The 24,116-nt window shown below is 37.2% G+C and overlaps 1 protein-coding gene across 1 annotated transcript in view; it reads left to right on the forward strand.

Annotated features, from left to right (window-relative positions):
• Positions 1 to 24,116, forward strand: part of LOC308631644 (voltage-dependent T-type calcium channel subunit alpha-1I-like) — a 174,668-nt gene that overhangs the window by 59,929 nt on the left and 90,623 nt on the right. The window contains 3 exon segments of the mRNA XM_081263025.1: positions 15,666 to 15,962; positions 19,026 to 19,130; positions 22,220 to 22,392. Coding sequence (XP_081119151.1) covers positions 19,045 to 19,130; positions 22,220 to 22,392 — 259 coding nt within the window. The 5' untranslated portion in view covers positions 15,666 to 15,962; positions 19,026 to 19,044.

Below are 24,116 nucleotides of genomic sequence, written 5' to 3' on the forward strand. Positions count from 1 at the left end.
TGAAAAAGTAAAAATAACCCAAATGTCTTTGTCAGCTGAGTAATGGATAAACAGAAGGTGGTATATCCATACAGTAGAGTATTTGACCAGAGAAGGGAAGAAGTACTGATCCATGCATGCTATCGTACTCTTGATTGGTAATCTTATGCTAATTAAAACAAATTAGGTACAAAAGGTCTCATATTATATGATTATACTTATATAAAATGTCAAGATTAGGCAATCCATGGAGATGGAAAGTAGATTGGTGGCTCCCAGGGATTGGGGAGAGGAGGGAATGGGAAGCGATTGCATAATGAGTATGGGGGTTTCCTTTGGGAATGATGAAAATGTCTGGAATTAGGGAGATGATTGCACATCTCTGAGAAGAAATTAAAACACTTTTAAAATACACTAAAAGGGTGAATTTTCTAGCATTAAATTATACTTCAGGGGCTGGGGTTGTAGCTCAGTGGTGGAGCTCTTGCCTTGCATGTGTAAAGCACTGGGTTTGATCCTCAGCACCATATACAAATAAATGAATAAAGGCATTGTGTCCATCTACAACTAAAAGATATTTTTAAATACTTAAATTGACCTATTAAAAATAATTTTAAAAACAAAGTTGACTGACGAGTATTGGGTCAAGGTGAAGCCTGGGTTACTCCACAGAGGAAGAAGATCCCATAAAAGAGACGGGAAAGAGGTTAAATGGTTTAAGAGGAAGACCAGTGGAGTACTGTGTCATGGGATAGATTCTGGGAGGAATCATGGGGGGCTTTGCCAGGATGTGATGGTGAATGTTTTAGCACAGTGGATGGGGTTTAGTATCACATACCGTGTGCTTTATTTTCTGAAGGTTTGGGCATTGGTGTGTCATGACGACTAGAGAGGCAGATTTAATGGAGAAAGGTACTTGTTTTGGATTGTAGAGTAAGGGGAAAGGGACGAGTTTGACTTACGGTATTGCCGACCTATACTCTCTGGGTAGGTGTGGAAGTGAAGGTAAGATCATATGGTAGCTGGAAGATTCAGACTCCAGGGACCTGTGTACAGGTGGAAATAGGAAGAAATTGAAAACATGGGACTTAGAAGCCACAACTTTTACAGCAGGGTCTCAGAGAAAGTGGAGAGGGGAACAGAAATGGCTTGAAGTGGTTAATGTTTATAGGAAGAAGGGTTACACATCCTCAGAGACACCAGAGCCATGTGGAAGACAGGCAGATTTCTTTCTAGGTAAGAGGAACACAAGTTGAGGGAAATCAGATGGAATAGGCATTTGCTGAAGTTGTATAAACTGGAAATACTTGGTGAGGTATATAGAAGGAATTGACCTGAGAACAAAGCACAGGGTTTGCCAGAAGACTATGAGCCCGTGCGGTTTCAAAAGTCTTGGAATGAGGCTGGGGATATGGCTCAAGCAGTAATGCACTCACCTGGTATGCGGGGGCGCTGGATTGGATCCTCAGCACCACATAAAATAAAAATAAAAGATATTATGCCCACCGAAAACTGAAAAATAAGTATTAAAAAATTCTCTCCTCTCCTCTCCTCTCCTCTCCTCTCCTCTCCTCTCCTCTCCTCTCCTCTCCTCTCCTCTCCTCTCCTCTCCTCTCCTCTCCTCTCCTCTCCTCTCCTCTCTTCTCTTCTCTTCTCTTCTCTTCTCTTCTCTTCTCTTCTCTCTAAAAAAAAAAAAAAGTCTTGGAATGTTTGTGGGACCCTTTGCCCTAGAGCTGTGTGATATTCTCCATCAGTGCCCAGCTGCCCTCTTTTAGGAGTAGAGACAGCTTAGGATGAAGTTTTGGAGAATGTATTCCTTGAGAGGTATGAAAGGGAATCGAGAGTCCTGAGGCAAGAAGTGATTCACTAGGAGTGAAGAAAAGGAGATGTGAAAAGGGCAAGATACTAGATTCTTTGTGCACTGAAGGCCAGTTATGTGGAGAAAGACAGTAAGAAAGCCACTCTGCTTAGGAGGTGGGGGGCAAAAAGTGGCATTCAAGTGGGAAAAACCTGGGCAATAATAGGATTCAAGGTGTGATAATAGGCAGCCTGAGTGAAGTGAAGTGGAGGGAAAGTTAATTGGAATAGAGAGATATGGATAATATTTAGCTCGTCTGCGTGGTCTCCAAAATCACTCACGATGAAGACAAAATTTGGACCAGAGAGGAAGAACTCATCAGATGCTAAAAGCTTTAGTTAAATATAGAGGGTAAATGTTGGTGAATTTCAGAGGCAGACAGGGAGATATCGGTGTCCTATTGCATGAGTAGAGAAAGGTATTTTCAGAGGAGAGAGATGTTTATATAGGGGCTCTTCTAAATAGAGTGATGCTCTGAGGAAGGAGAGAGTGGCCCAGCGCCTCTCCCTGCTGTCTGTATAGTGAGAGAAATAGCAGCTTCTGTGGATTTGGACTGTAGAAGAAGTAGTGACCTGTCAGAAGAGCCAAAAAAGATAAATAATCTGTTGACAGCAAGAATGTTATTCCACTAACATACTCCACTCTTCGTTTTCTCTTGCCATACAGCCCTGTAGTTCCAATGTTGCTCTCCCAATCATTGCACTGCAGGCTTCAGCTGGTGCCCTGGGGTCCTTCCTGAGGGGATTTTGCGTTACTGGGGTGGAGCCAGGAAGTGTGAAGTGTATGTGTGTGGGGGGGGGTTGTTTTTTGTGATGGAGTCTCAGTGTGTCATCCAGGGTAGCCTTGAGCTCCTGGGTTCAGGTCAACCCCCCAGAGTGCTGGGTCAGCAGGCATAAACCACCAGACTGGCCAGAAATCTGCATTTTTTTTAAAAAATATTTTTTTTAGTTATACACAGGCACAATATATTTTGTTTATTTATTTTTATGTGGGGCTGAGGATTGAATCCAGTGCGAGGCAAGCGCGCTCTCACTGAGCCACAACTCCAGCCCAGAAATCTGCATTTTTTAAAAGCTCTGGTGTTTCATTAGTGGCCAAATTTGGGAACCACCAGTAGACCTCACATTCTGCTTTTAAGTCCTTACCAGCATTATATCAAATGCCTAACGGACTTAACTCTATTTATAGTATACCTAGACTCAATATTCTTCAGTCAGTAAAAAATGCAGTGCTACAAACATTTTCAAGATGTTCAATTACCAGATCAGTTTAAATATTAAAACAATGTCATGCCATAATCTTCAAATTAATGAAGCATTTTTATAAAATTAGAGAACCTATTACTATTAATTGTGAGGGAGAACTCCTGCCAAGGGGGTTGTAAATTAATACAACCTTCTTGGAAAATAATTTGACAGTGTATATGGATAGACTTAAATATGGTTACACTCTTTGACCTGGAAGTTACATTTCTAAGACTATTGTAGATAAATAGTCAGAAATGTGGATTGAGTTTTAATAAACAATATTTATTGCAGTATTATTTATAGTAGCAAAAAAGTGGAACAATCTGTTACGTATTGAAAATTCTTTAAATATTTTGTGCTATATTCATATGTTGGGATATTATCAAACTATTAAAAATTGTGTTTATAAAGACTTTTTTAACACTGTTAACTATAAGTTTAATATTAGCATGTTGTCATAAAAACATCAGTGACTTTATTTTTTTTTTATTTATTTTTATGTGGTGCTGAGGATCAAGCCCAGTGCCTCACACATGCTAGGCAAGTGTTCTACCACTGAGCCACAACCCCAAACCTATAGACATTTAATGCCATGAAAAAAATGTAGTAGTTGGGCTGGGGATGTGGCTCAAGCGGTAGCGCGCTCGCCTGGTGTGCGTGCGGCCCGGGTTCGATCCTCAGCACCACATACCAACAAAGATGTTGTGTCCGCCGAGAACTAAAAAATAAATATTAAAAAAATTCTCTCTCTCTCTCTCTCTCTCTCCTCTCTCACTCTCTCTTTAAAAAAAAAATGTAGTAGCTAACATTAAGAAAACACAAAAGAACCAGCTATAAAATTATATGTACAATTTGTACTTAAATTATACATGCACATATGTTTAAAAATATTAAGTGGAAAAAATTTTAAAAATCATTACCTAATGATTCTCTCTGTAGTAAAAATATGTGCTGTTTTAGTCTTTATAAAGTTTTGTATTTTCTAAACTGTCTACTAGAGGCATGTGTTACTTTTATTAGACAAAAACCTCTAAAAAAAAAATTTGAATTCTTGGCTAGGCCTCGTGGCACATGCCCGCAATCCCAGCAACTCAAAAAACCAAGGCAGGAGGATAACAAGTTCAAGACCAGCTGCAGCAACTTACAGAGACTCTGTTTCAGAAAAAAAAAAAAAAAAAAAGACTGAGATATACTGGGTTAAATCCCCATTACCACAAAAAGGAAAAAGAAAAAAGAAATTAAATTCATATTCTAATCTCTTTCACAAAAATAAGAAGGAAGATTCATTTGGGATGAATGTTATTAGAGAGGTGCTTCTTGATTGGAATTGTGTTCTAGATACTTGCAGACTGTCCATTTCTCTGTTGCACAGTTTAGCAACGTTATCAGCGTCAAGCTTTATTGCTTATGGTTTTTGTTGTTGTTTTCTGGAGGTTTTGGGTTGTTTATCTTTAATAATAGCTTTTTTGACTTTAAATCCACATAACATAAAATTTAGACTTACAAAGTATACATTCAGTGGTACTTAGTTTATTCACATTGTACAACCATCATCATTATCTAATTTCAGAACGTTTTCATCAACCCCAAAAGAAACCCTGTACTCATTAGCAGTCACTCTCCATTCCCCCCCCACCCCCCCCACCCCGCTCCGCCCCAGCCCCTGGTAACCACTAATCTACTTTCCGTTTCTATGGATTTGCTTATTCTAGACATTTCATATAAATGCAATCATACCATATGTGGCTTTTTGCAACCTCCTATCAGCTGTCCTTTAGCCTCTCCTCCCCACACTGCCAGAAATGTCTTTATGCCACTGCCATGCTATTCTCTCTAACATAACTGTGATTTTACCATCTCTAGCTGAAAACTTTTCATTGTGCTTACAGCTTATTAAACTAACAGAAACTACTACTACTTGTTCTAGCTTTTAAGGTTTTTAAGCTTTGCAAAGTAAATTCTTAACCAGATAACCTGGTAACTAAATTGAATTGAATGAATAAAAATGCCCACTGCTTTTTCTTTCCTTTTATTCTCCCTCACAGATAAAAATGATAACTACAAGTTAATCCGATATCAGGTCACTGGGGTGGGACAGGAAAATCACTCTCTGAAGTTTGGGGCAGTCGCTCTTCAGCTTCGTGGAGTCAGCATTGCAGGGCCAGCTTGACAGGCAGAGGGCCAGGCCCAGCCTAGATCTCTCTCTCTCATTCAGGGAGCTGGTCTAGAGCCAGAAGGCATCAATCACTGACAGCCCCTAGGTGACACTTTGAGAAGCACAATTCTTGGGCTGCTCTGGTTTGGGTAGGGTACTACAGCACCAACCAAGGCCTAGTGGCAATGTGGGCCAAAGAATTTAGACTCTCCCATCTGCAGGTCCCATGACCATGCTAACCACACACTTATTGTAGCACTTCTTGCCCAGCCTTTCTTTTCTCAAATGCCCACCCCCTTGAGGTCCTGAAGTCATCTTGTACATGCTCACCACCACCCCATCTTCACTTCGGAGAATTCTATCTGTTCTCTAGAACCCAGCCCAGGCATTCACAAAACCTTTGCCAAGTCCCCCTGCAACAAGAAGTAATTCTCCCCATTAGCATTTTGTACTTGTCGTGTATACTATCTTCCACGTTGGTTAGTTCTCTGCTTGTATTCTCTTCCTATATTTTCCATTTCTTGATATTGAGTTCTGTTTCTTACTCAGTGATTGTAGTGCAGTGTCCACGGAGCACAGTAATTTGCCCTTAGCAGTTACTCTATAATTATCAGGACAGTTGAATTGAACATCAGAAGGAAATAAATGAAAATAGATTTTAAGTTAAAAGCCTGCAATTTAAGTTATATTTTAATATCAAAAGGAGACCTGTATGAATTATAAACTTAACCTTCTTAAACTTAATCATCCAAATGTTTTTTTGCCCTAAGTAATAGTCACTGCTCTTGGTTCTGAAATATTAACTTAAAAAGAAAACACCAAACTAAAGAAAATATACATGTGTGCTTATGAATACATATATAATGAGTCATTAGGCCTCTGAGACCTGGATTAGTTTTCTCTACATCATTTTAACCCAATTGAAACCAAGGTTTCAGTCACAGCTTAATGAATTCTGATCCCTTTGATTTTGGTACCAGACATAAGGAATATAATACTGTCAATTATCTCTGTGGTGTCAAGCAATTATCTTAATTTATTTGAATTTTCATTGTGTGTTTAATACTTGCAAGATATGGCCAAACAAGATGTAGGCTTTACAAAACAAGTATTCTTTGTTCTTTTCGTGCAAAAACATTTTAAGATTAATAAATTTTTAAAAACAAAGGTGGAAAGCAACACATTATAAAAGCAGAGAAGTTTGTTTAATCTTTTTAATGCCTATTCTAGACTGCTCTTATTAGCCCATCAATTTATTATTGTAGTATACTTCAAACTCATTTGGGTTTAAATTTGTATTAACTACTCAAAGGGTAATTAGAAACTATCAATCTTGAGTCTAGTTATAATTTTATTCCACAAAGGGAAAAAAAACCCCTTGCATTTCTAGCTTTTCTTGGCTACTGTGTATATTTCACAAAGTTCCCTCAAACTGGAGGGCTCTCTGGCCTCTTACTTTGAAGTTAGAACTGAGCTCTGTTGGAAGTCCTAATGATAGCAATATGATTATGCTTCTGCAGACAACTATTTGTGTTCCAGGTTTGAAACTTAAGCTGAAATAGAAATCTCTCATAAACTTCACATTACGGTTAGTTTTGATGATTACTAAAATCTTACATTTCAGAAAGAAAAATAAATGTTTAATTTATCGATTCAGCTCACATTTTCAGATATGAAAGTAATTTAAAATTTCTTTTCAAATAATTCTTTTTTAAATTTTTTTTTTAGTTGTTGATAGACCTTTATTTTATTTATTTGTATGTGGTGCTGAGAGTTGAACCCAGTGCATCATGCATAGTAGGCAAGCACTCTACCACTGAGCCACAACCCCAGCCCCTCAAATAATTAATTCTTATAGATAACTTTTTAAATTCAAGTAATTCTCAAATTTTTCTGTAGGGTTGTGTTAGTTACAAATAAAAGTGATTAGTTGATTTGGGATTGGAGACGAACAGGACTCTATTGATCCAGAGCTGCCGTTTAAAATAATAATAATGATGATGATGATGATGATGATGATGATGATTATTGGTGGTGGTATTAACGGTGATTGAACCCAGAGGCACTCTATCACTGAGCTAGAGCACAGCCCCAATCCTTTTTAAAATTTTTAGACAGGGCTTCACTAAGGTTGCTGAGGCTGACCCCAAACTTGACAATCCTCCTGCCTCAGCTTCCTTCCAAGTCACTGAGATTACAGGCATGCACCTTGCACCCCACTCTTTTTCTTTTTAATAACAGCCATTACCTCAGAGCAAATACTGCTTAGATTTATCATAAGACTTGACAAAAAGTACATGTAAGAATTTGTGTGGTGAGAAGATGAACCAGAGGTCTTCCCAAACCAGTTTTTCCCTCCATCTTCATTTTCCACTTGTATAGAAGAATGGTAGAGAACAGAGAACATTGAAAGCATATTTAAAAAATAATAGTTCTTGCATGTGTTTTACCCTAGTAAGGAAATGTAATTTATACTACCAAGAGGGCTATAACTATATATTTTATTTTTTCCTCTAACTTTAAGGCCCTTAATTTAGGTCCTATACTTTTCCCCTGCAACATGCTTAAAAGTTTTGGCTCTAATTTCTTCTCCTGTTAATTAGAGATAAAGAACTCTAAAGAAAATGTGAGAGTTGAGTGAGTGCAATGGAGTAAAGGAAGAAGAACTGAGTCCCATCAATGACTGGGTGGGAGGCAGCAGTGTAGGCCAGCAGCCCCTGGCACTGCACTGGGCCCCCTGATGAGGAAGGTGGGTGCTAGGAGGTTGCCCTAATTCAGAAGAAGTGTCATTTTAATTGTAATATTCCATGGTGGGTTCAGAACAAGAGCCTGGGAACCATCAGTTATTCATGACAATAAGTAAGGTATTTTTGTAACTTTTGCTGAAAAGCTCTTGCTCTAAAAGAGTCACATATGGGAGGAAACATGAAAAAGTTCATAAAGTTAAAGAGCATAGGATATAGTAAAGAGTCTCAACTATCAGTTTCTGACTTTCTGTTAAGGAAGAATTTAGGATAAATTTGGAGAAATGTAGATTAAGATATAGTTATAAGTATACAGTTATTATATACTTATGGGGGTTTGAAAATTACTATAGAAATAGCCCTTGATTGACCAAAGGAAATAATTTATACCTCAAATTTTGTTGCTAAATCTCATCAGTAAAATTATCTCTTTTTTTCACTCACTTTGGGCAGTCTTTATGCAACTTAGAGTACAATAGGTTCACCTTTTCAGGGTTCTTCTAGAAAATCTGTATGAAAGCAATATACACACTTATAATTTGCATCTTAAAGAGCTGGTTTTATAAGAATCTCTCTTTGATTTGAGAGGACTTTGTTTTTACCAACAGCACAGCCAGTTTTCTCTCTTTCCTTCCTTCCCTCCTTCTCCCACTCCTTTCTTTCTTTCTTCTTACTGTACACTCATAAAACTCTGATGTATTAATGAAAAGAAATTTGGGAAATAATAAATTTTTAATTACACTCATAGTCCTCATCAAAAAAATTTAACTGCTAATACTTTGGTAACTTTTCTTTTTTTTTTTTTTGGTATAATTTTCCTCTCCAACTGTTTTCACCAACAGCTTAGATTATTTCATAAATATCCACATACTATTAAATTCAAATAATATATATTTAATTAAATAAGCCCTTAGGATGTGCCAGACTCCTTTATATTTCCTACTCTCAACAGCCTCTATATCTTATTATTTTTCCAGTTTTACAAATGAAGAAATTGAGATCCGATGAGGTTAATTAAATAATTTCTTCAGGTCATATAATGAATTTTTGGTATTCCAGGGATTCCAAACCAAAGTTGACACCAGAGGATGTACTCTTAGCTGTGCCGTTGTACAACTTTTCTTATGTTTTACTTTTTCCCCTCATTTTTTTTTGGTACATATAGTCATACATACTGATGGGATTATTGTTACACATTTGTACATGCCCATAATATAACAATATTATTTGGTCAATATCACTCTCCCGCATTCCCCTTCCTCCCTCCCTGTCTCCTACCCCTTCGTCCCTTTCCTCTACTAGTCTTCCTTTGATTTTATATTTTCCTTTTTCTTCTTCTTCTACATGAGAGAAGTCATATGTTTTGCTTTATTGGTTACATAATAAATTGTGACTCTTCGTTTTCTTAGAAAGATTGCTCAGTTGTCACCCATCAGAGAGGACTATATGAAAATTCCCCTTAACTCCTTTTTTTGGATGATGGGGAGGGGGCTTAACAGGGATTGAACCCAGGGGTGCTTAACCACTGAGCCAGCGGCTTGCTAGGTTGCTTGAGGCTGGCTTTGAATTTGCAGTCCTCCTGTCTCAGTGTTCTGAGCTGCTGGGATTACAGATGTGTGCTACCATGCCCAAGTTCACCCCTTTCTATTTTAAACTTGTCCTAATCCTACCTTATTTATCAATAAAGAAGCTATATCTATAGCTTTAATCACTATCTGATATAGTAAATATTGTATTTGTTTTATGATCCCTCGACTACCAGCTTTTCACTTGGAACCTAAGAGTCATGGACTTGGTCTGTTTTGTTCATTGCTATATTTCTTAAATCATAGAACTGTGCTTGGCACATAATAGATTCCAGTAATATTTGTTGAAGGGCTGATGACCTCTGCCCTCAGTTGAACTCTGTGTGAATTCTGATTTTCTTGATCAGTCTCTGTTGGACTCATAGCATGGAATATCCCCATGATTTGCATTCTCTTCTATAAACCAAGACCTGATGCAGCCACCTCTGAGTACCATAGGCTGGTGGGCAACTTCAGTATACCCCATATTTCTGCAGCCAGGTGTGCCCACCAAGAGCTAGATTGTATCCAAATAAGTTTGTGCCAGTTATACCTGTTATTCTAATTGCACAATTTAATTAAATATTATGTAACCTATTACACGCATTTGAAAATATACATTCATTTCTATGAAATTGGGTTCAATATGAAATGGACAAAACTTGCTACTAAGTGGATATATGCAGCACATTCATAATAAGCTGAGGAAACAAGAATGGAAACCCAGACTTAAAAGAACTTTTAAGAACACTTAAGTGTCTATAAGTCCTAGGTTTATTTTAATAAAAATTGGAAATAATATTGTATTAATTATGGGTCAATATTATGCAAGATAAGCACTGAAATTCCAATGAAGGCTAATACCTAAACTTTCATGTTGAGTGTTAAAATGAAATTGTTAATTAAAATAGTATGTATCATTTTCTATAATTATTCTTCATAACTAAATTCTTAAATCAACCAATTACTCTTTCTGGTTATGTCAAATAAGGAGTTTTTTTTTTTTTAACTGCTTAGAATGAAACTGAGCATTCTTGGTGTGCCAGAGAAAATTCTTAGCTGGTTTTATTTCATTAACTTCATACTGAATTCAGTAATAACAATATTTCCTTTGTCTTCAGGGAATAATTGCTCATTAGTTGAGGCATGGTTTCCTTTCTGCACTGGAATGTGAGCTTCAGGAGGATAGGGACTTTTGTATGCTATGTCACGGCTCTGTCCCCAATGTCTACAACAGTACCTGAAGCATTAATTATTTATTGGAGGAATGGACGGGTGATTCTAAAATGTGTATGTCTTTTATAGAAAGAATCATTTTGCATTTTACAATGATATTGGAACATTTTTAGAAAAACAAAAAAATCTTTCAAATTATGTAGCCACTATTTACTAAGTTAAAGTAGAATATACTGATTTCTGAGGCAGGGGATGTAACTCAGTGGTAAAGTGCTTCCTTAGCCTGCACAAGGCTCTGGGTTCAATCCCCAGGACCATAGGGAAAAAAATATAAATATACTGATTTATGTAATTAAACTCAAGTTTATAAATTTCTCTCTCAGTGAAAGTATTAAGAGTACTGAATAGGAACCTTCAGTACCCACATTACAGTGGTTAAGAATTGAGGAACTGTTTGGATTTGCTTATAAAAGCAAACTAAAACTTCCATGTGGCCTTGGTCAAATTAAATTCTCTCTTCTGTACCTCAATTTCTTCATCTGTAAAATAGTTCGAATCATGTTATTATAAATTTATATATGCAAAATATGTAGGGTATGCCTGACAACATACTAAGCACTCAGCAAGTGATAGTTTTTTTTTAATTAAACCTGAATTTGAATCCTGACCCATTATTTATTTTCTGTGACTTAGGTAAATTCTATGGAAACAGGTCAGAGAGGTTAAATGATGTGTAAGATAGATAGATAGACATAGATACATGTCTCTTTGTATACACACACGTACCTTAGTATATCTTCAAGATGGGGTTTTATGCAGGAGATATGTACAGAGTGCCTAACTCATAAGTTTTCAATACATGTTAGCCAGAAAAACAACAAAAGAAAACATATCAGAGAGGACTCATTTATCTGTTCAGGAATTTTTCATCTCAAAGAAATTTAAGATGTGTTTCAGAATAAAGAAAGATAATTACAGGCTGAGGGTATATCTCTGTGGTAGAATGCTTGTTCAGCATAGGAAGGTCCTAGAATTCCAGCACCACCACCACCAAAAAAGAAAAGAAAGGAAAAAAAAGACCAGAAAAAAATAATTTTAATCTGAATAAGTTATGAAAATCAAACACAAATACTACATTATTTTCTTGTTTGCCTGCTTTCCAGAATGCTTAAGCCTTCAGTGAAAACTGGTTTTCAGAATACTAAATAGAGACTAAGTATACCCTGCTGGAGAGGGAAGGAAAATGTTACATTATGGGAGGAATGCAACTTCTTCCTGTGATGTTTTCTCATCTGAGGCCTTATTAAAACCTAGTCTTGCTATTCCTGGCCATATTAGCACCAGCTGACATCCTTGGATATATAAGCAGCCCAGAGGCTGGCTATGTTAAGGAACTTAGTCTATGAGAATTCAGAAAGTAGAAACCATCTCAGGCCACTGATGTCAGACTAGACATTTTCCCCGTTGGTAAAGAGTATAGAACAGCTCTCTGCTACTCTGCACTGAATTTTTCCGACAAGTCTTTAAGAGAGTTTTTCCTCCTCCTTTAAGAGAAATGTAGATGATGAAAATGTTACAGCAAAATATTTGTGTCACCAGTGAACATGAAGTTAGCCATTTATTTGATTATTGCAGCATGTGTTAAAGAGCTGCTGCTGCCCATTTGCAGCCTAATGTGTTTATTACAGTCTTCCCAATGGCATCTTGAAGTGTCTTTCAGCTAAAAAATTCATGAGTATTATTGGCTTTCAGTCAGAAAATGGAATTTGTCTTCTAGTTACTGTCTAATATACCACTTTGAGGCCATTATACAAAAGTAAATCTAAGAGCAGAGCATATTGAGAAGGAAGGAATTTTTAGCTTAAACATTTGTTTATACACTGTTATTACTGTTCCGTGGACTAGGATACAGCATGCAGAAGGTAGGTGCTAAAGCCATTTTACTTGGAGAGTAGCTGTAGTTGTGGGATATGTTGTTTTCTTTAATCCTGTACCCTACTGTAAACTGCTAGTATTTTACTATTGAAAATCATGTCCTAATGAGAGGAGTTTGTGTCTGGCATTTATTGCAGTTATTTCAAAAGTCAAACGTACAGTGTATTGCAGTAAACTAGAAAGTTGTATTGAACTTTTGTTTCCAAATAAGATGTCTTTTATTCTGGATTTATTTGCAGTGAGTCTTCTTTAGCTTTGCATGCTGACTGTTGTCACTGTATGAATTAATGTGCAGTTTTATGAGTGAAACTGTAGGTACAGACTGTAGTTTGTCTATAATACAGACTGTATGATGTGAGATAAATTAAAATTCTATTATGTGAAAACCAAGGAGTGCCATAGTGTTATATAAAGATAAAATTAAAAGTGTTCTTATGATCTAGTAAAAAGAGTAATAATGCTTTGGGGAAAATATTATACCATTTTGCCAACTAAAATATCTTGAAATGTTATGTAGTACCCTCTGTCACTGTGTTCAATGCATTACTTGTTTGCCAGCAGGAAGAAAAGGTTGGATTTTTTTTTTCCATGTGCTCTCATTCCTCTGTTTAGTAAATCTACATAGTTCTACTTATTTTATTTGCATATATGATGCTTCTTTCTTTGTATGCCTCAAAAATATATCCTTGCATAGTCTGCATAGAGTATTTATTTAACTGTTGCCAAAACTTGGGTCTTGCCAAAATAATGTTTGCTTTGGGTAATTTTAGCCAATTAACACTATTTGGAAGGAGGTGTTTCCTCTCCTCCATCAATTGGGTGTCTTTATCTGTGTCATCTGACCAGCTCCCAAGGTTTGACCCACTGTTTTCTACTTTTCTCAGGAATCCACAGCTGAAAAGCACATTCTGTTTATTGAAGCATTAGATTCAATGTTTCTTTAGACTTATCAGAGACTGGCCCAGAAATTTGTTTTTGTATAATTAAGGGATCCCCCCAGAACACAGTATACTTTGAGGGAAAAACTGGAGTTTAGAATGAGCTAATGTTTTCATTTTTTGGTAAATCAGTACAGAATGTACCTTTAGCTTTAAGGAGGGCATCTGAGCAATTACAGCTCTCTGGAAGATTATCCTTTTATAGTTTAGTAGAACAGAAATGGAGAAGAATTTAAGTGGTGATTTATGTATATTTTTATATTGCTTGAGCATTTCTTGGTCTTAAAAATTTGTGTAGAATCAGTTGACACATTACATGACGATTTCATATATCTTTCGGAAAGAGAATTCAGAAAAAAGGAGGAGGAGGACTAGGAATGTAGTTCAGTGGGCGAGCGCTTGTCTAGGCTGTGGGAGGCCTTTGGTTCCATTCCCAGCGTGCGCACACGCACACACCCACAACCTGGAAGGCCTTGGAAGCTGTAGGGGCTTTCTGCTCTCCTCAAGAGCTAGACTAGATGATTTAACAGGTAGGTACTCCTCATGGAGGTGTTAATAAGAGAAGTTGTTTAAGCAGCTCTTTGTGTTTTGTTTCCATATAAATTTCATTGTACTATCATCTCAAAGTAAGGACTCTGAGAGAGTACCTGACTTTTTGCAGATACTTCTTAGAGCTAGCAACAGATCTGATGTTCAATCACTTTATTATGTGTGAATTTCAGCAACTGTATTATCCTTTAAGTGAATTTGTGCAGCATATAATAAATCTGACAGTTTTACAGATGTTGTTTGGAAGATGGCCTACACTGATAAAAGATAAAATACACATTATCATTTACATGAATTCTGGATGATTAACTAGCTTTAATGGTTGTGAAGCTGTTTAGCAAGCAATAGCTGTGTTACCTTATAAGTTATATGGATGAGTTCTATGAAAGAAGAATGTACTTTCAAACCACATTAGGATTTGACTTTTTTTTTTTTCTCTCTCTGTCCTTAGCTAAGGATTTGACTGGCGTTGTTCACCCCTTCCAGAATATTGTTACTTTTTAAAAAATAAAACTTGGTGAATCTTGTGGCTGTAGCACTTTCCTCTATTATCTAGTTCCTACAAGTTGATATCAAAGGATAAGAAGGAGGATGTACTGTCACAGTAAAGTTTCAGCAGGGATATTGTGTGGTTTTAGATAACAAGCATGGACAAAGAGAAACTTCTTTTCCAGTTTTGTCCTTCACAACTCCCAACATCTGGTAGAAACTGGTTTGCTTTCAATGACTGTAATTATCATCAGCCCAAGAGTTAACTGGTATCATTTTCAGTTTTTGATTTACATTGAACAGTTTGAGAACTGAGAGTGACATGTTCAAGAATTTTAATTTCATGTGAATATTGAAAACATACAGAACCCTTAAGGAACTGTTCATTTAGGGCTGGCTACAAAATAAAATTTTAAACCTTAAGTGCTGCACTGCAGTATTTTCCGTCTTCTACTTTTTCATTGAAAATTAATTTTTAACTTTGATTTACAAAACATGCATTAATACTCTTTTCTCCATTTAGATTATTTAACTTTTGATATTTTTTTGTGAGTAAGTCTAAAAGGAAATCACTTTTCTATCTGACCTCTGTCTGTCTACCTGTGTTGCTGCTGCCTTACCCAGTATTTTGAGTTGTGGGGAAAAAAATGAACTCACCAGCCCTCGCCACATACTACGAGTGAAATGCTGACACTCACTGCCAGCCAAGCCTCACACAGGGTGTTAAAAATATCAGACAGTCATTTGAATGAGAGTGCCACAGTTCTCCTCCTAGAGCACCTCATTAATGAGGCTCACTGTTATTTATTTGGTTCACTCACTGAAGAGCAAGACATAAATCCACGTGTCTGCTCCAGGACAGCAGCTACCACTGGCTGCCTGTCACCCTCTTACCACCCTCCTCCCTTCCATGCCCCTACCTTAATTCTCTCCCTTCCTCCTTCCCCCACCCCCTTCTTTCTTTCCTCTTCTTTTTCTTTTTTTTTTTCCTCCTCTTCTCTCAGCTCTGTCTTCTTTTTGTTTTCCCTAGGTGACTGGCAGGGATTCAGATGGGCCACCCCTGTGATGTTGGCAAGTCCTCAACCTGATGGGGCCCTGCAGGGGACTCTCCTTTCCTTGACTCGGCCAAGTCCTCTGGGCCTTGCCCTCTCCCATCCACCTTTTTTCCCTTTAGTGGTATTAGGGTTGGTTGGAAATATCTACTGAGGACATACAGCCCAGAGAAAATGTGCAGAAAAGAGGACATATGGGGCAGGCACAGAAAAATTAAAAAGCCATCATGTTCATAAAGCAGAAGCCTTGAAGATTTTGAGGAAATGTGTTTACGGTACCATCACATAATGAAAAGAGAAACTTGGCTTAAGTAACTTACTTCAAGAGTAAATTAGTGATGTTTTAAAACTCTAGAGTGAGTGGTTATAAACTAACTTTGGGAAGGAACAAGCCAAACAAAGACAGTGTGCTGAAATGGCTCTACTAAGACTGGAGAACCCTCACTTCTGCTGCTCTCCTCATCTCTAGACCCTGTGCTGAATGTGTCAGTGCTGTCTCCTCATGCATTGTCACCATTATTAACATATTGTGGGGAAATTTTAAGTACATGATGCTGATCCTAATGTTCAACCCCCAAACTGAGTACAAATAACTAAGTAAAATAGTCACTTATTTTAATTGTCCATTGAAAAGCTTTCTGATCTTTCTGGTAGTACTGTACTTTTCTAATATACCTGATGATACTCTGGGGGGAAAAATAGCTATTTTCATCAGTAAAAATTTTTACTTATACCTACTATATGGGACATTATGCTAAATATTAAAGATTATATTTTAATGTCATATAGAAAGCTGCTTCCAGGGTGAAATTTACCTAGGTTATTTGTTGAAAGCTTACTTAGGTTGGATATGTAATGTTTTTTCCCATATGCTCATGAGTGAAACTATGGGAACTGTGTTTCAGAAAGTAGTACTGAAAAATGGAATGTTTATAGGGTATCATCTGAGAAGGGCTCTGATATTCATTCAGGTTTTTTCTTTTCTGTACCTGCAAACCTCCTGCAGTGGCCTGGCTCCCAACCCACCTATTTAGAATCATATGCTGTCCTCAGGCTAGGCTCCTTACTTCCTCTTTAACAGCCAGTTCAGCTCTCTTTTCTCGGATCTCACAGTACAGAGTAGTGCAAGTCAAATGTATAATATATATTTGTCCTTATTGGAGTGTTTCCTATATACAAATTTATCTCTCCTGTCAGCCTGTCTTCTTGAGAGCAACATTACTGTTTATGTTTCTTATGGCACTGAATCTCATTTACAGTGGCAAAGTAGTCTTTGTTGAATGAATGAATGAATGAATGAATGATGTTTAGATAAAAGGAACAGAGTCAAGTGCAGAAGCCCATACAAGGCAGAATTTGTTTCTTCCCTGACCTGGCCTGCACCTCTGTGATAGATGAAGAACAGCTGATTCGATAAGGGGGCTCTTTGCTGTAACATTAGTTAAGAGTAGGAGCTCTATAAGCCTGTATATAACTCCCAGTTTTGACATTTACTAATCCACCTGGTAGCCTGTGCTGTAGATGCTAATGACTATCTCCATTTCACAGACGAGGTCATTACAGCATGAAGGGTGAAGTAACTTGTCAAGGTCATACAGCTGACCAAGTGGTGAAGCTCAGACATGGATACTGGCCCTTGGCCTCTCTGCAATACTACCTCTCATAATCTGTCTTTGAATCTGTAATTTGCTGGGTTACATAGTAAATACTAAATTAATAGTAACTAAATACAGATTATACTTATTATCAGGCCAAAAATGTGAGCACAAAACAGGACCTTGGGACTTGGTTACATTACTCCCTCCAGCAGGAAGCTCAGGCTTAGCTTTCAAATTGTATCCTCCATGTGACCTCCTGAATTGTGTGATTGGCTCAACCTTCCTCAGCTGATAGGCTATTTCTTCATTCTACTTACACATGACTCTTTTAAATAAAACTATTGGCTCTACTGCCCTTTTGGAACAGAACAGTGGCCAGAAGAAACAGTTGCAGTGAGACTGGACAACTCAGACTCCACAGAAGGAAGCAGTTGGGCAATTTAATTGGTACGTGGTGGTGATACCATGATGGGTGTCAGATACTGCTTTCCTTAGCCTGCCTTGCTCTTTGTCCTTGCTCTTGATGGGCCCATTGCTCTCTGGTGTCTCCCTTAAGTTCTTGGTTTTCCACTGACTTGGCCTTCTCTGCAACTTTTTCTGACCTAGAAAGGAAGAAAAGCTACTATAAAAACTAAAGGAGAACAAAGATTATTTAGAAGCCTGGGGACAGAGGAAGGAGAAATAGTATCAAATGGGATTTCTAGGAAAGATTTTTAAATGGTGACTTGTATTTTGGGGCTGCATTTGTTTTGTTTTTTTTTTCCTTTCCAAACAATTATTAAGCACCTTGAGGTCTTTTCTGCTGTATTCATACTTTATTAGTCTCTCTGGCTTTTTTGGTTCTTCATCTTCATGTCACTCCCTCGTTCTTATGCGCTCCCAGTAGTATTTTCGTTCTGTTAGCGATGACCATTGTGAGCACAATTTTTCTCTTATTATGAAAAACGTTCCACATGCTCCCTCAGAGGCAGTAGTTCCCCTGATTTTGGAGTGCCTGAAGACCTTAGGTGATAGCAGCTAGAACCAGCTGAGGGGAGGAAAGTCTGCAGCAGCAGGATGTGAGAGAGGAAGCCACCCAGCAGTGTGCAGGGAGGGAGGCCAGCTGCCCTGGAGAGAGGACACCAACAGAGGAGCAGTGATGCTGTGGCAGCAGGAGAAACCTGCACATCAGCTTCTTAGGGAGGCAGGAAGAGCCTCCATTTGAGGGGTAGGAACTCAGGGCCACCACAAGGGTGTCAGATCTACCTGGCTAAATTTGGAATCCTTTAATCAAGTGTTGTAGCACTGCTGCGTCCTCGGGCTGTCTGTCACGGGTGAGCTATTGCAGCATAGACTTCCCATTGGCTAACCCAAAACAGAGACTGGGAGGAGCCCCTTACTTACAACACCTGTCATTTCCACATGGTGCAAGAGAGCCCCTGAAACTCTCTCAGTGGCCCGGTCCCAGAGCTAGCAGGTTGTAGCTCATGGTGCTCTTGAAATCCAACTCCTGTTTGAAGAGTTTGGGCCCAAGGAGGTAGGCTGGTTTGTTTCTTAAATGTTTAAATGTTAATCCTTCCATTTGCTTTAAGCAAGGTTAAAAAAATATATCAGACATTTCATTAGAAAAACATGCACGTATATCAAAACAATGTGTTGATCAGTGTTGTCAAATTTCTTATTAAAGTCAGAGTTCTTTAACTGTTGGCAAAATCATCAGATACTTTATCATCAGCTCTTTATCTGTCTTTTTAATTTTAGTTGCTGATATGTGTTCAAGATGAGTGGGATGGGAGAAAATACCTCTGACCCATCCAGGGCAGAGACAAGAAAGCGCAAGGAATGTCCTGACCAGCTTGGACCCAGGTTAGATTCTTGCTGGGGGGGTTTGGGGCGGGGGGTGGGATGGTGAGGGATTGGTATTTTATGTTAAAGCTTTGCATTTTTCTTTGTTATTTTAGTATCGATTTTAGTCCAAATTCAAATATAGTATTTAATTTTCTTCCTTAACAGTTAAACTTTTAAATGTTTTAGCTTTTATTTTGAATATGCTAATCAGTTAAAGATTTTATTCTTTATAAGAAAAAGGAAAGCTATATACTTCTGATGTCCCCTGTATATTTGACTCTAAATAACCAGTTCATTCTATAATCTTGAGTTTTTCATATTTTCTTTTCTGCTAGATCACAGAATATTGTAACCAGTAGATCCTGTAATAAAAAGATTTGTTCTTTGTGTTATACTGGGTTCTTATTTGTTTGCTGAAATCCATTTTCTTTTGAGTTAAAAATAAAGATGGTGGACCTTCAATGAAAAACAAAACAACTAAATAACTTAAAGCAAGTTTTATTTTATATATTTTGGTTGGAAGTGTATATTGTTAGAACCTCCATGTAGGGTAATTTGGCAGTATTGAAATTATAAATGCATATCCTCTTTGAACTAGCAGTTCCACTTCTAGGAATTGTTCTAGGATGTGCTTTCACATATCCAAGTGTACATTTGTGGTTACTCATAACAACATTGTTTATAATTATAAAAGATTAGGCAAAAACTGAATGGAGAGAACTTTAAACAGCTGTGGTACATCTGCAACCTAGAACACAATACAGTGATGATGAAGAATGAGAACATTCTATGGGTTAATACAAAAACGATCTCTTAAGAATATTGTGACATAGAAATAACAGGTTTAGAAAGTGTTGATGGAGCATACCACCATATGTACAAAAAAGGAATAAAAAGCATCTATTATTTATCTTGTTGTAGGATAACCGGGCAATATAGTTATTATCCATTTTGGTGGAAGAGAACTTGAAAAAGAGGGAAGAAAGGTAGAAGAGAGACTTTTTAGTCCAATAAAATATTTTAAAAGTTAAATGAAAACAGCCTTTTCAGGGCTGGGGATGTGGCTCAAGCGGTAGCGTGCTCGCCTGGCATGCGTGCAGCCCAGGTTTGATCCTCAGCACCACATACAAACAAAGATGTTATGTCTGCCGAAAACTAAAAAAATAAATATTAAAAAAAAAATTCTCTCTTAGAAAAGGCCGTTTTCTTTCTTTCTTTTTTTTATCTAAGAGCCAGTTTAATATATATATATATATATATATATATATATATATATATATATATAGAGAGAGAGAGAGAGAGAGAGAGAGAGAGAGAGAGAGAGGTAATCAGATAGAGAGACAGTAGGGAAGAGGGCTAGGAAAAGTCATCAAGAAGGAAACGAGAGGAGTGTTTTATATTCCCTTCTCTCCCACTCTCGTTGCCAAACAAAACAATCCTATCTCCACATCCCAGCCCAGGCTGCTGGGTGCTGCCTGTAGATTTTCTAGTGCTTCCTGGTAAACCACAACTTTCTGGCTGTCAGACTGCATTTAATATGCAGGAATCCTACCTAGGGAGGCAGTTTGATAAATGGAAATTGTTCCTGGTAACAGACTGTTGCCTACCGATGCCATGCTGAGCTGGTGCCATGTTTGGGTATACTTGTCTCTGAGCCTCTGCCCGGTGCGCTCTCAGGGCTCTTTGTAATCCAGTTTCCCTTTCTCACCTATTCGTCATTTATTTATTATCCTGTGCAATGTGGGGGTAGTATGGGTGAATTGGAGGGTAGCAGAGGAAGGCAGAGGGGCCAAAATGGGAACTAGGCTCTTCTAAGCCTTCAGCCACCCCATCTTTCACTGCACTTAATAAAATGGTGTAAAAATGAGACTTGGGGGGAAAAATCATCTTTTCCCTGCTCTTCTAGTAACTTAACTTGGTGATCCAGATAAATCATATAGCTGCTACAAAATGAAGAAATTATGTTAAATCTTAGGTGTATTGTTTAATAAAAATAAAACTGATGGAGACAAATACATGGACATATTTTACAAATATTTAAAGTTAGTGTAATGTAAAAATACAGAAATCTGCTATATATTAAACACCTGGCTTCTCTTCCTTATTGTATTGTTTTGAATTCATTTATTGCACCTCCCATGACACTTGAGAAAATAATTATACATTGTTATTATCAAAAGAAACATTTGAGTTGGCAGTTTTGTCAGATTCAAATAGAAGATTTTGTCCCTTCCTAACTTTTTAAAACTTTAGCTGAACTCAGACGGGTTGTTTGTATTTTGCATGTCATTCAGCTTGGACAGTTAACAAATATCCTAGGTCAGTTTCGCTTTTGTTTCGAGCTGTATTGTGACTTTTTGAATTATCTTTAAAGGGCTACTGGATTTGATTGCTATCGTCCTAAAAAAGTTCGAAACCAAGAAGATTTGTTTTCATTATTCATGTTTTACCAACAATCATTGAAATGTATTTATAGTTTTAACTAGTTTAACTTGCCTTTCTTCTTTTACTAATCTTAACTTCAAATATTTATAAATCTAACCTCTTTTACCTTTTTTAAAAACATTCCTTGGGCTGGCGATGTGGCTCAAGCGGTAGCGCGCTCGCCTAGCGTGCGTGCGGCCCGGGTTCGATCCTCAGCACCACATACAAACGAAGATGTTGTGTCTGCCGAGAACTAAGAATAAATAAATGTTAAAATTCTCTCTCTCTCTGTCCCCCTCTCTCTCACTCTCTCTTTAAAAAAAAAAAAAAAAAATTCCTTTATTTATTTGCCAATAAATTGGAGTCCAACTGGTATGAAACACTGTGTTAAGCACTATAGTAAACAAAATCATGGAGAATCTTGTCATGTTGAAGCCGATAGTACAGTGGGAGAGGTTAAACACATTGAACAAATAATCACATAAGTAATAAATGTATAATTACAAACTGGTATAAGTTTGAATTTTTTAAAACATGCAAGATTTTAGGACAAATTGGTTTTTACCCTCCTAAAGTGCTTCTGTGTTTATATAGGTAACTCTTGTTTGCTATGTTTTATTAAAACTAGCTTATTGTGTTTATCTTTTCATATTCTTAAACTAAAATATGTTCCTCCTTTTTAGCCCCAAAAGGAACACTGAGAAACGTAATCGTGAACAGGAAAATAAATACATAGAAGAACTTGCAGATCTGATTTTTGCAAATTTTAATGATATAGACAACTTTAACTTCAAACCTGACAAATGTGCAATCTTAAAAGAAACTGTGAAGCAAATTCGTCAGATCAAAGAGCAAGGTAAGAGGACTGAATTAATATCTTAGAGAGTAGAGTTGGTTTCTGTTTTTCTATGTGTGAGAAGTCCGTTCAGAGTCCCTTTCATCCATTTCTTATGCTTAAATTATTGATGAGGAAATGATGTCACAGTATAAGATGAATGCAAGTATCACTTGCCGTGGTTTATAAATAGGCTTTGTATAAAATTCAACCATTCATTCCCTAAAGACAGGGGAGACTGAGGTGAGTCAGGGTGATCTAACGCTTCATATAGTAAACTCAATTAGGGGGGCCCACTGGTTCTCCTGTCCCACTTGAAGTTTTCATAGCTTGCACAGTAAGTGACTGTCATAATTTGCAAGTAAGAAGCCAGTTTGAGATGGAAACCAGAAGTAAGGAAGTGAACCACCTCCTGTTTCAGCTAGTCAGCATATTTGATTAAGTCTGAGTCTCAACTGGCCATGCCACTGGATTAGAATTTCATATCCTGAATGACAAGAGATTCGAAAGGCTCTAATCTCCAGTAAAAATTCTTTTGTGAAGTGGAAACCCAGAACGTGACAGCTTTCTTCCTGTGGTTTTCTTTTTTTCTGAGATAATTTTATGCTTCTCTTCTTTGATATTTTTGCCTACAGAAAAAAAATTAAGAAAATAATATTTTGAAAACACTTTTGACTTTGTGGTGCCAAAAATAAATCTCAGGCATGTATGAGCAGTGTCTCGGTGCTCAGAACTAATATGTGCTCTGAAGTATCCATATGCTCCTTTCCTTCAGGGCCAGGGAGATTATCATCTCTTGTATTGTTTTTGAATGCATCCTCTTCGAGGTCATATTTTTTAATCTACCTTTTATATAATATTTGAAAAGGCATATTTTAGAAAAATAGTTTGTCTTTACATATAGATATAGGAGCTTCAAACTACATTTGCTCCTGATCGATCATAAAATCTTGCTACCTGTTAGTGTATTATCATCACAGCATTTTTTTTTTTTGCAGTGCTGGGTATGAGGTAAGTTTTAAATAGAACTATATTTGTTTTATCTTCTAAGAACTTTAACGTATACATATAGCATATACAACTCATACCAGTCCACTCTGAAAATCAGCCTTTATTTTCTGGTTCCTCCATCAAAATTATACATAGTGCTCAACATCCAAGAGGATTCTTGTTTCAATGCCCGTCTTTTCATCTCCTCTTTCTTTTCCCTTTTAGGGTTCACTGGTTACCAAACCTTACTTTTAATCTCAGTTTTATACCATCTTCATTTTTTGTGTCAGCATGTAGATAGAGTAACATTCCTAGAACTCCTGGGAGAGATGGTTGGTTGATGTTTCCTGTTTCTAGTTGCTAATGTCATTGCAGTAGAGAAATCCTTAAGCTGCTTGTTTCAGGTTTCTAAGAATTTTGAATGATTCAATTTTGTGAAAACTGCATGTTAGGTAGCACTTTCATGTTTTAAAACAATCATATATGTTTTTTTAACCACTACAAAAGTCTTATGCAAGTTTTTTAAGTTTTGCAAAAGCTTGGTAATTCCCCCTTCAAACCATAAAACATGTTGAGATGTGTCATGCTAGTCCTGTGCCATGCCTTAACTGCAGTGTTAATAATAAGGCTGCATGCCATAACCACCCAAGAAGCAGCAATAATAAACACCCTGTCACGGCGTATTCTTCCAATAATGCTTCTGCTAATTTGAAAAGCAGCATGTTTTGAAAGGGGAAGCAAAAGTTAAATACCAA

This window comes from Spermophilus citellus (genome assembly GCF_964194105.1).
Source record: "Spermophilus citellus genome assembly, chromosome: 12".
NCBI lineage: Eukaryota > Metazoa > Chordata > Mammalia > Rodentia > Sciuridae > Spermophilus > Spermophilus citellus.